Here is a 12,172-nt window from a genome sequence, read left to right as displayed (position 1 = left end):
GGCCAATTAACAGAATTTCTATTTTTGGAATGGAATGGCCCATTCCATTCTGGGCTAAACTCATTTCATTCAGGTCATCCAAACAGAGTGTAAGACTTATCATCAAGATTGACATATTCATAACAACTAGAGATAATCCCTTTGAGCTCATAAGTGAAGATGCAATGGGAGGTGTCAAAACTAAAAGCATTACTTTGGATGAATGTTTGTATATCAGTTTTTTTTTTATCACAAGAAGGACCTACAAAAGTGGTAGCGGCCTTTTTAGATCTAGATTGAATTTTAGCTATACTAGAAGAGGTAAATCAGTTTGAGAGAAACAAGGTATGAAAGCTAGTACCTAGGCCTAAGGACAGGTCTTTCATAAGCATAAAATGAGTATTCAGAAACAAGATGGATGAAAATGACATAGTCACAGGGAACAAACAAGATTGGTCGCTAAAGGCTATTTTCAAGAAGAAGAAATAGATTTGATGAGACATTTACTCCAATTGCAAAATTGAAAGCAATTAAGATTATTCTATCAATTACTAATATTGAAAAGCACTAGTTAGATTATAATATCTTAACATTGGTTGTTGGGGTTATATGATCATTAGATACTACAAATAGTATGATATCCGTTGATATATTTAAATACAAGTTAAATTATATTAAATGTTTTGATATATCATCAAGATCGACATATTCCTAACAGTAACGCTTTCAGAAAATCAATGATGCATTGATGTTGTAACGCTCAAATTCAATTATGTTAATTGTATGGGTGCCTCTAATAGTGTATCTGTCAATCATACTTCCATTCACATAGAAGTAATTCATGATATCGTCGAACACACAAATTTACATGAAAAAAATATAATCAATAAGTATTAGTCATAATTAATTAAATAATTATAAAAATGAAGCCAAGATCATAATACAAACATTGGTTTTTATGAAATATTAGAAACTAGTAGTTGCTAATAATTAAATAAACAAAACAACTACTATAAATATACATAATTTAACTAACAAAAGGAGAGAAGAAAATTTTTAAACTTCAGAACTCTTTCAAGAAAAATATCCATGATTTCCCACTTATTCTCTGTCTATATTGCTTTGCTGCTAATTATTCCTAATCTAATAGTATACCAAGAATAATAAAAGTCTCCTCATCATATAAAACTATAAAATCGAGTAGGATTTTTTCTCAAAATTCGTATTTGTATGTGCACCTCAATTTATGAACTTTTCCAGTTAGATTTACCTCTTCGACTAGTTCGAAGTTCAAAAAAAAATCCATTAATTTTACATACATCGTAAGATCCAATTCAAGATATGTCTCAAACAACGTAGAAATCGCATATAACCCGACAAATCAGATTTTTCATGAAATTTAATTCAAACTAAATATTTTTTCTTAAATCGTTCCCACTTGAAATTCTTAACTTTTATAATAAATCATTAAAATTTATTAAATAAAAATTCAAATGACGATTAAATTATAAAATCGGCGGTTAAAAGATTAAAATTAAAGTCAAGCGAGTCAGAAACATAACAGCGGCAGTCCATCTGGACATCTATCTCCTCAATGATTAGTACTACTAAACACCCACTGTTGACAATTGACATCAACTTCCCCCAATTCCTTCTTCTCCAATCCCTAGACACCCCAATCATCACCATAACTACCTCCTCAATTTTCCCGCCCAATTATGGCGTCCACTGATCTCAAGCCTCTCGACTCCAACGCCACCGACCTCACTCTCTCCATCTCCGGCATCTTCAGCTCCTCCTCCACTTCGCCGCCGCCTCGCCGGAAGACGGTGGACGAGGTGTGGGGCGAGATCGTGGCGCAGACGGCCAAGAAGGAGCTCAAGGTGGAGCCGAGCGATGACGGCGAGCTGATGACGCTGGAGGATTTTTTGGCCAAAGCGGATGCGAAGGTGGAGGAGACGGAGGTCGTCAAGGTGGAGCGGCTGTGGAGCGATGCTGGAGTTTATGGGAGAGCGGTAGGCGGAGGAATTGTTTCGGAGCGGAGCGGAGTGGAGGAAGGGAGGAAAGGGAAGAGGAGAGTGGAGTCGTTGGATAAGGTTGTTATGCAACGCCAGAGGAGGATGATTAAGAATCGCGAGTCGGCTGCCAGGTCGCGGGAGCGCAAACAGGTGAGACTTTTGAATTTGATGTATTTGGTGAGCTTTTGCTGCAGAATATGTTTTCATGTGTTTATAGAATTTGTCGAATGTGTGTATTCAATTTTTAGTGTATTTATGATGTCATTGTATGAAACTAGTCTGTAATTCACTGATGGATCATATAAGTAAAGTTTTGTTGCTTTTTGCTGCAGAATTTGTTTTGATGTGTTTGTAGAATTCGTCGAATGTGCGAATAAGGTTTTTGGTCTATTTATGATGTCATTGTATGAAAGTAGTCTCTAAATCGCTCATAGATTATATAAGTGAGGTCTTGTTGCTTTTTGCTATGGAATTTTCCTAATGTATTTATAGAATTTATCGAACGTGTGAATAAGATTTTTAATGTATTTATGATGTCATTGTATGAAAGTAGTCCGTACTTCACTGATAGATTAAATAAGTGAGGTTTTGTCGTTTTTGCTATGGAATTTTTCTGATGTATTTATTGAATTTGTCGAATATATAAATAAGATTTTTAGTGTATTTATGACGTGATTGTGCGTAAGTAGTTTGTAATTGCTGATAGATTATTGATCTGTCTACCTTAATTACCTTATGGTGAGGTTTAAAGCTGAATGTAGTGGTAATTCCATATCCGTAGTGAAGGTGTATGTGTGGTATTTATATTTCTCTTAATTGACCTCACCTCAAAAGATTCCAAAAATACAATTAAGTTTGCTTCCTGTTCGAAATTACTCCCATTCACGAACTTTAAGCCATTAAGGTCCATAAAGAAGATGATAGTTTTATATATAATTTTTGAAATTTTTTTCTTTATCTCTAAAATCTAAACTTTTTAGTATATAAATTTTGACTTGAAGCAAGGAAATTTAAAAAAAAAAAAGTTTTTCATTAATCATTTCTATACACCTTAAACTACGTGTAAAAAGTGAATGGGACAAGTAAATTGGGATGGTGGGAGTAGCACTTATTATATATACAGAAATCAACAAATATATGAATGAGAAAATAGTTTGCAACTTGTCGATATAATTTTTGTATCAAGTGTGGGTTAACAAGGTTTGTGTTTGGAAATAAGTGTGCTTGTGAAATGATTTTGTTTTGTTGTGTTTTTAGGCTTATCAAGTGGAATTAGAGTCCATGGTAATGAAGTTGGAGGAAGAGAATGAATTATTGTTGAAAGAGAAGGTACATCTTTACCTGTGAAATTTATGCACTTGAATTTTATTATGGAGGTGGCATTACTTTCTTCTTTCTCGAGAACTAGTATTGGAGTTCTGTCTTAGCATTTATTATTTATCACCTTAAAAAGTATTAAGATTCCCGAAGCCTGACTGGATTAGTTTTGAGTCTTAAATATCTTTCTTCTTGAGATATAGTGATAAAATTTGGAAAACCTTGGGGATATAACTATTTTGAGCTTCTCTGCGGAGTTTCTAGGATAGGAACCCCCAATTATTAATCTACACATCTGAGTGGCATAACTAGACATACCTTGTCAGCAATTGATGTAAATAGGTTGCACCATTTTTTGCAATTTACGTCTTTGTAATGTGGGAGCAATACTCCATTACCGGACATATATACACATCATTTGCAACTTATTGGGAACATCTTATTTTTGACTGCGAGGTTACCTTTAGTAAGGGAATTGTGTTTGCTTGATGATTACAAGAAGCTTGTAATAGGATTACAGATTATCAGAGAAACCAAATAAAGTTATGCAGGTCATGAGCTATATCTCCTAAAGTTAAAAAGCCTTTCTCTGAGTTCAGTAAGAAAAAAGTAGCAGACATTAAGTTCTAAAATATCCAAGAAAAATGTGTGTGTGTGTGTGTGTGTGTGTGACTGTGTGTGCGCTCTATACATTGTTCACTGTTGGCAGAGTATATAGTGCACAGATGGAAAATGAATCCTCAACTGGCTTCAAGCTCGTGTAGCACATTGCCAATGTTGCCGTTCCTTTAATTATATTTTTGCTGAATTCTTCTTAGTTTCACTTCTTTTATCTTTGTAACTACTTTGTTTCCAAACCCTTTCCTTCTTTATGATTGGTAACTTGGAACCTATTGTAGTACGTTTCTGCTGATTGTTCTTGTTTGTTGTAGCTATTTACTTTTCTTATTCCCAGCTTCCTGATCACTTGCAACTTATTATTTTGCTATAATATACTGAATAGTCTAGTTGCAATGACGATCCTAACCTTTCTGTTCATTGACTGCAAAAAGCAATAGTTTAAGGTTCTGTTATATTAAAACTTCCAAGGAAAATATAGTTGAAGGAAATGATTGTCTTCCATCTTTAATTATATAAAAATTATCACATTATCAAAGCAGAGATGTCACTAATAGAGACTTTGAGTGAACATCACCGATCTGATCAAGGCTATAAAATTACGTCATCTTATGCCTTGTCATTTTCTTACTAGCTATACTTTTGAAACCACGGTTATTCATGTTGTTAACTGAGTTATTCAGTATTCTTAATTTGAAACTTAAGATTATTATTTTGGTTCTTTAACTTTGATTTCTGCACTGGATCCCCCCATATCTCTATCTCTTTATATCTTTGCTTTCGTTTAAAACCCTTGTGGGTGACTTTCAAATTGTTTACACCAAACAATCTTTAGTGATGATTTTTATGAGTTGAAAACTCGTATATAAATACTCTATATACTTGTTAGTTTACTTTTTGCATGCACATGACGTGTAATTGGACAGACTCTAATCGTAACAACTAACAAGTTTCATTGTCTACATTACTTATAATGAGCTGTTGCTCAGTTTCATGGTGCATTGCATAATTTATTAGAAGTACCACCAGACTACAAAGGTGAAGAAAACTTGCACTAATCAAGTATTAGGTGTAAATACTTGTTTTGAGAGTGTTGCTAGATTTCTGTTTGAAACATTGTGATGAGTTAGGTGGCTTAAAATATTTATTTTTTAAAAAATTATAATTTTGAATTAGAAGTTCTTTAACCAAGTAATGTTATGCATCTGACTTCATATACTTCTGAACTTTTGCCTTTCTTACTGAATTGTAACATGACTTGTCATGGAATAGAAGAAGCAGATCTGCCTCTGGATTGTTGACACTGATATTCTAAAACTACAATTACTAAGTCTGTTTAGTTAGCATGTTTACTCCTTGAATAAGCTTTATACATGTTGAATTTGGAACTGGAAGCTTTATGATATTAGCTCTTCTTTCTGATCTCGTAACTTATATCTAATCTATTATTCTCTTGAATATAATGTTCTTGAACTAACAATTAAGAGGTGACACTTTCCAGGATGAGCGGATTAAAGAAAGGCTTAAAGAGGTATGGTTCTTTTCGGCAACTTGTTTTTCGAACGCAAAATTCTCGACTTGTATAAATCATTGTTGGGAAATTTTCTGTAAGTTATATCATAGTTATATGTAAGGAGATGATATAGTAATTTTATAATATATTAAATTAATGGATTTAAACACTTCACTCAATTTGAGAAGCTGTTGATGTTCTGGGGTTCCTTGCAGCTCATGGAGAAAATTGTTCCGGTTGTGGAAAAGCGAAAACCACAATGTGCTCTGCGGAGAGTTCATTCTGGGGAGTGGTAATACCAATGAAGTGGGTGAGATATAATTCAATTCTCTTTTCACTATAAAAAGGGAGGACACAGTGCTGAAGAAACAAATTTCTCAGTACTGGTTGTCTACTTGTCCTATTAGAGTATTAAATTTATTAACGTGTTCACTAAATAGATCTGTTACGAGCCAACAGCCCATATATCATAATTTCCATAGCTGATTACTGTTGTTACGAGTTTCCAGTATCTTATAAGAGCTGTTGCATTACTAGACTTCTAAACTAGACTTCCCATAGTTCATAGATAAGGGAAGAGAAGCTGGGCTTACATTTGTATCGATCTGTTGGTTTTATATAAGGGTCCTTACAAAGTATGGAGGTCCCTTGGTTTTTGCTATATGATTATGAACTAACCTGCGTGAAAGTTCATTGTTGGATTGTGAAGTTGGTACATTTTTTTATTAAATGCCAACTCTAACTCTTTGCAAGTTTATTTGTTAGCCTAGTGTTCACCTTTGGAGCCTGGCTTCGCTGACATATAAATGGTCAGGCTTGTCAGAGGTAAACTTATCTTATTCACTAGGTTTCCTCCCGCATTTTCAGTTCTTAACAGGATAAATAGGACTAATTGTTTTTCACCGTAAATTATGATATTCGAGTTTCGGTTTACATGAATTTCTTAAGTCATAAATCATTAAAATTCAATAACAAGGATACAGGGACGTTGAACATAAATATATGAAATATGAGTGTCACTTGTTAGCCCCAGTGCTTTTGTTAAATACCTAGTTGCATGTCATAATGCAAATCTATAGACTATCACCATAAATCAATTGTTTTCTTATTTACCAGTTACGTTACATGTCAATGCATAAGTATCACCACAAATCAGTATTTTACGTGGTGTTCACATGGATTTGAAACTATTAATGAACGATTTCCGATCTCAAGAGCTGAAATATATCGATAAACGGTATGTATCTCGTTAAATTACTTTCTATAAGCAGATGAGCTGGAGGCCGGGAAGAAGCAACAGCCTCTGGCCTACATTCGAGGACCGTTAACTTGATTTAAGAAATAATAGCGTTGCTCGTTTTTCTTGAAACATCACCGGGGGTTAGGTATTTTACTCTTAATATCTGAATCGAAAGACTTTTCAACCCAAGTGAGGATATGTAACCTGTCTCTCCACCGAACTACTAAGCATGCATTCATGCAACTCAGTCCCTCGTCTTTATTGGTACCGCTGCCTGCTGTGTGTTAAAAAATAGATTAAAAACTGTATATAAATCTAAAATTAATTTTCTAAATAGCAGTTTTTGAATTTTTAGAAAAAACAGGTTTTTGTAATTTTAGATAAAATAGGTCCCTCGTATTTTTAGAAAAAGCTATTTTCAGTTTTTGCGGATTATCACCATATTTTATTATCAAAACTCATCAAAAACATTATTTTTTATATTATAATTCAAAATATGCAAATATCAGAAAAAAGTACCAACAATTATGTAATTTTTATAACAAAATAATTTTTAACGGCGTTTTGGCGTTTTTTCTGACAACACAAATATTTTTGAACAAATACTCACAAACACCTACTTACCAACTAAGAGGCCGTTTGGTTCATGATTAATGAGTCCGGTTAACGGGAATCGGAACCTCATATCCAAACATTGTGTTTGAATTAGCAAATTTCTTGTGTGTAATGAGAACCTCATTCCCTCTTGGAGGGTAAATCGTTCCCTCCACATCTCTTGGGTTACTCTTTACCATACCTTTCATTCTCATTCCCACCAATCATCCAAACACCCTCTAAGTTCGTAGAATAGAAGCGTTTGCGTGTGGGATGTGAATTGTTCACTCAGAATATTGAGACTACAATGAATAAGAGCATCTCCAACGATATCCTCAAAATTTATTTTTATAATTTGTCTACAATCTCAATCTTCTATCTTTTTTTTATAATTTGTCTACAAACGTGACATGTCCATAAAAAGTATAACAGTTATATGTAGTTCACTGCTTTTCGGTTCTAATAGCTCTATTTTTAGCACTAATGTTTTTAAAAGAATGTTTTCCGTGAATATTTACTTCCTTCCTCATTGATATTTATACAGTTTTACAAAGCATCATTCAGCCATAATCTTTGGCTATAAACACGGCAGTAAACTAGGAAACGATAAACCTATCCTACAAATAAGATAACAACCAGCTGTACATTTGAGTAAGCTAATTATATACATAATTATCTTAACACACCCCCGTAGTCAAAGCGGGAGGGCTTCGGACGCTGAGACTATCCCGAAAATCTTCAAATAATACACGTGGAAGTCCCTTAGTAAATATGTCCGCAATTTGATGCCGCGTAGGGACATGTAGAACTCTGACATCACCACGTGCAACCTTCTCCCGGACAAAAAGTATATCCATCTCGATGTGTTTAGTCCTTTGATGATGTACAGGATTACCTGAGAGATAGATTGCACTTACATTGTCGCAGTATACTAAAGTCGCTTTCCTGAGTGGACAATGTAACTCGAGCAGTAAGTTTCGAAGCCAACAACATTCGGATACTACATTTGCAACTCCTCTATACTCAGCTTCGCAACTAGATTTGGATAATGTAGCTTGGCGTTTTGCAGACCATGATATCAAATTATCCCCTAAATAAACACAATATCCTGAGGTCGAACGCCGTGTATCTGGGCAGCCCCCCCAATCCGCATCGGTGTAGGAGATAAGAGACAAGGTAGAAGAAGGATAAAGATGCAGACCATGATCCTTAGTACCTTGTACATAGCGAATTATTCGCTTAAGGGCAGCCATATGACACTCCTTCGGGTCATGCATATGTAAACAAACTTGCTGGACGGCGTATGTTATATCGGGTCTTGTGAACGTCAGATATTGCAATGCCCCTGCCAGGCTACGGTAATGGGTGGGATGCGCATAGGATGGACCAGACGCCCCAACCTTGGGCTTAGTATCAACTGGCGTGGCTGATGGTTTGCAAGTCGACATTCCTGCTCGCTCAATGATATCCTCTGCATATTTGCGTTGTGATAGAAAAAGACCACCTTTGGTTCTAGTCACTGCTATGCCAAGAAAATAATTTAAAGGACCCAGGTCCTTCATAGCAAATTCAGAGCCAAGAAGAGACATAATAGATAACCGGAGAGCATGAGAAGAAGCTGTCAAGATTATGTCATCCACATATAATAACAAATATGCCGTATGGGAGCCCGAGCGATAAATAAACAAAGAATTATCAGACTTGCTGTTAATGAAGCCAATGGACAACACATAATCAGCAAACCTTTTGTACCATGCCCGGGGTGCCTATTTAAGACCATATAATGACTTACGCAACAAACACACATAATCTGGATGAGCGGAATCACGAAATCCAACTGGTTGGTGCATATATACTGTCTCATTGAGCTCACCATGTAAGAATGCATTCTTGACATCAAGTTGATGAATAGGCCAAGTTTTTGATAAAGCCAGGCTCAGAACAGTCCAAATAGTCGCAGGCTTAACCACCGGACTAAAAGTTTCTCCACAATCAATGCCCACCCGTTGTGTTTTGCCATCACCTACAAGACGAGCCTTATGCCTCTCAAAAGAACCGTCAGATTTCACCTTATGAGTAAAAATCCACATAGAACGAATGACATTAGCATTAGGCGGATGGGGCACCAACTCCCACGTCTTATTTTTAATAAGAGCATTAAATTCATCATCCATAGCCATTTTCCAATTGGGATCACGTAAAGCTTCTATGGGGTTACGGGGAACAGGGGATTTCGTAACTGTAGAAGTGGTAGCAACATTGCAATATTTTTTATTAGGCTTAAAAATACCTCGTTGACTACGTGTGACCATGGTTGGTTGAGGTGTGGGCTGTGGAGGAATGGGGACAGTAGACTGCATGTTTGGGAGGGAAGAGGAGGGTGAGGTGGGTTGTTCACCCAATGGAGATGGGTCCATTTGATTGGGCCCTGGAGATGCGGCAGCACGTAAATGATGAATTAGATAAGGAGAGAATCCTTCATCTAAGAAATCATAAGTGTTGGCAGTAGGAGTATGCAACTTAGCAAATGGAAACACAGTTTCATCAAAAAACACATGACGACATATGATAATTTTGTTTGAGGAAAGATCATAACATTTATAACCTCTATGGTTTGGAGGGAAGCCTAAAAATACACATGGAGTGGATCGGGGTTGTAGCTTATGTATGGTGGTAGAAGGAAAGAGAGGATAACAAAGACACCCAAAGACCCGTAAATGAGAGTATGAAGGTTCCCTATGATACAAAACACTAAGAGGAGATTTTTTTTCTAACAATTTGCTAGGCAAAATGTTATGGAGATAAGTTGCCATTTGTAAAGCATGATGCCAAAAAGATGGAGGTAAGGAGGCATGAGAGAGAAGAGTGCGAGTGATATTATTTAGTGATCGTAATTTTCTTTCAGCTTTACCATTTTGTGGAGACGTATGAGGACAAGAGAGACGGAAAGACAACCCATTCGACTCACAAAATTTCCAAAAAGAATTATTATCATACTCCCGCCCATTGTCACATTGTATATTTTTGATTGGACGCTCAAATTGTGTGCGTATATAGGATTGAAAAGCCAAAAATTTTGTAAAAACTTCAGACTTTTTAGCCAGGGGAAAAGTCCACACAAATTTAGTAAAATCATCCAAAATGAGCATATAATAACGATGTCCCGAAGAACTCAAAACAGGAGAAGTCCAAAGATCACTATGTATTATATCAAACGGCAAAGTAGTAGATGACATAGAAGAAGAAAATGGCAACTTAATATGTTTTCCAACAACACAAGAATGACAAATACTAGAACTTGAAGTACGATGACATTCGATACTTTTATTGCTACTAAGAGTATGTAAAATACTCGACCCGGGATGTCCTAAACGTGCATGCCAAATAGAAGGAGCTAATGCCGCAAAACTTGATGGAGAAGAACAGTAAGAAAAATTGGTGTTGGTGAGAGGATATAGATCACCCGCGCTATTACATCTCATTATTGGCAACCCCGTCCGGTAATCCTTCACAAAGAAACCATAAGGGTCAAATTCAACAGTCACATTATTATCTACTGTAAACTTGCGAACTGAAATAAGATTTTTAATGAGTTTGGGAGCATGAAGGACATTATTGAGGGATAAAGGAGGATGTGGAGAGGACAGAGTAGCACGACCACAACCAAGAATAGGAATAGAATGACCACTGCCAACAATAATATTAGAAGGATGATTGCTCAAATTAAAATAAGACGAGAGATTACCATTGGAGGATGTCATGTGAGAGGTGGCTCCGGTGTCCATGTACCACGAAGGATCGGGTTGGCTCAAAGTCATTGTGTGCATCGCCGACTCGATGTCTGTAGGAGTGTACGACATTGACTGATTTGAAGCAGCATAAGCCTGTTGAGGACGAGTACCCAAGATGCCGGGCTGCCTGACCGGGCCTGGAGAACGAGCCCACCCTTGGGTGGGGTACGGGCATGGAGGAGCAGGCCACTGTGGAGGCCACCCCCACCCTGGAAACTGCGGCCATTGCTGTTGTTGCTGCTGCCAAGTTGGTGGCTGTTGCTGCTGCTGGCCAGCACCACCGCGACCACTATGGCCGCCACCAGTCTTCCCCCCTTTGCCACCAGACTTACCTCCCTTTCCACCGTTCTGTTTTCGGCCACCATTCCTTTGTTGTGGCGTGTTACGGCCACGAGCACCACCTGAATTGTCGTACCCATCATCAGAGTCACGAGAAGTGACAAGCATTGCCGATGCCGAACCGGTGGCCACCTGCTTTGCTAGACCAGCCTCTTCAAGGGTGAGCATAGAACGAGCCTGGTAGAACAAAGGAAGAGGAGTACTCTGTCGAATAAGGGTACCAAGACCTTTATAAGCCTCGGTGAGACCTGAAACAAGCTGAAGAACCAAGCGATTATTATCCACAGGTGCTCCAACATTCCGCAACTGATCAGAAAGGTTCTTGAGCCGCTGACAGTAAGCTGAGGCATTAGGGAAATCCTCCATCTTGGTAGTAGAGAATTCTTGTTCAAGGGTTACGGCACGAGAGTGTTGGTTGTCTTGGAAAATGTCACGCAACCTATTCCAAGCCTCCATGGCCGTAACATCAGGTTCGATGATGGTCTGCAAGAGATCGTTGGAAATCGTGGCATATATCCAACTAACTACAGCAGCATCTAAGGTCGACCATAACTCCTTCTCCGCAGTAGTGAGAGGAGCCTTCTCGGTGTCCTTCCCAGTAGTTGTAGGAGGAAGGATATGGTCTAGAACCCCCTTAGAACGAGCGTGAAGTTTGAAAAGTTCCGCCCAAGTGAAGTACTGTGAGTTCTCGAAATCAAGAACAATATTAATGGAGCTCTTGATATTGGTCACAGTAAGTGCGGGGTGAAAAGAAGATTTGGAA

The 12,172-nt window shown here is 37.3% G+C and overlaps 1 protein-coding gene across 1 annotated transcript; it reads left to right on the top strand.

Annotated features, from left to right (window-relative positions):
* Positions 1-1,550: 1,550 nt before the first annotated feature.
* On the top strand, positions 1,551-6,153 carry LOC108202361 (G-box-binding factor 4-like). The gene is made up of 4 exons (XM_017370745.2): positions 1,551-2,147; positions 3,255-3,326; positions 5,434-5,463; positions 5,661-6,153. Exons 1-4 carry the CDS (start codon positions 1,698-1,700, stop codon positions 5,739-5,741), a joined length of 633 nt encoding a protein of 210 aa, XP_017226234.1. The 5' UTR covers positions 1,551-1,697; the 3' UTR covers positions 5,742-6,153.
* The last annotated feature ends 6,019 nt before the right edge of the window (positions 6,154-12,172 follow it).

This window comes from Daucus carota, chromosome 1 (genome assembly GCF_001625215.2).
Source record: "Daucus carota subsp. sativus chromosome 1, DH1 v3.0, whole genome shotgun sequence".
NCBI classification, from domain to species: Eukaryota; Viridiplantae; Streptophyta; class Magnoliopsida; order Apiales; family Apiaceae; genus Daucus; species Daucus carota.
This window is presented reverse-complemented; position numbering and strand designations above follow the sequence as displayed.

Coding starts and splice junctions, on each gene's coding strand:
- LOC108202361 (XM_017370745.2), top strand. CDS start 1,698: ATGGCGTCCACTGATCTCAAGCCTCTCGACTCCAACGCCACCGACCTC. Junction 3,327..5,433: donor AATTATTGTTGAAAGAGAAG/GTACATCTTTAC, acceptor GACACTTTCCAG/GATGAGCGGATTAAAGAAAG. Junction 5,464..5,660: donor TTAAAGAAAGGCTTAAAGAG/GTATGGTTCTTT, acceptor GGTTCCTTGCAG/CTCATGGAGAAAATTGTTCC.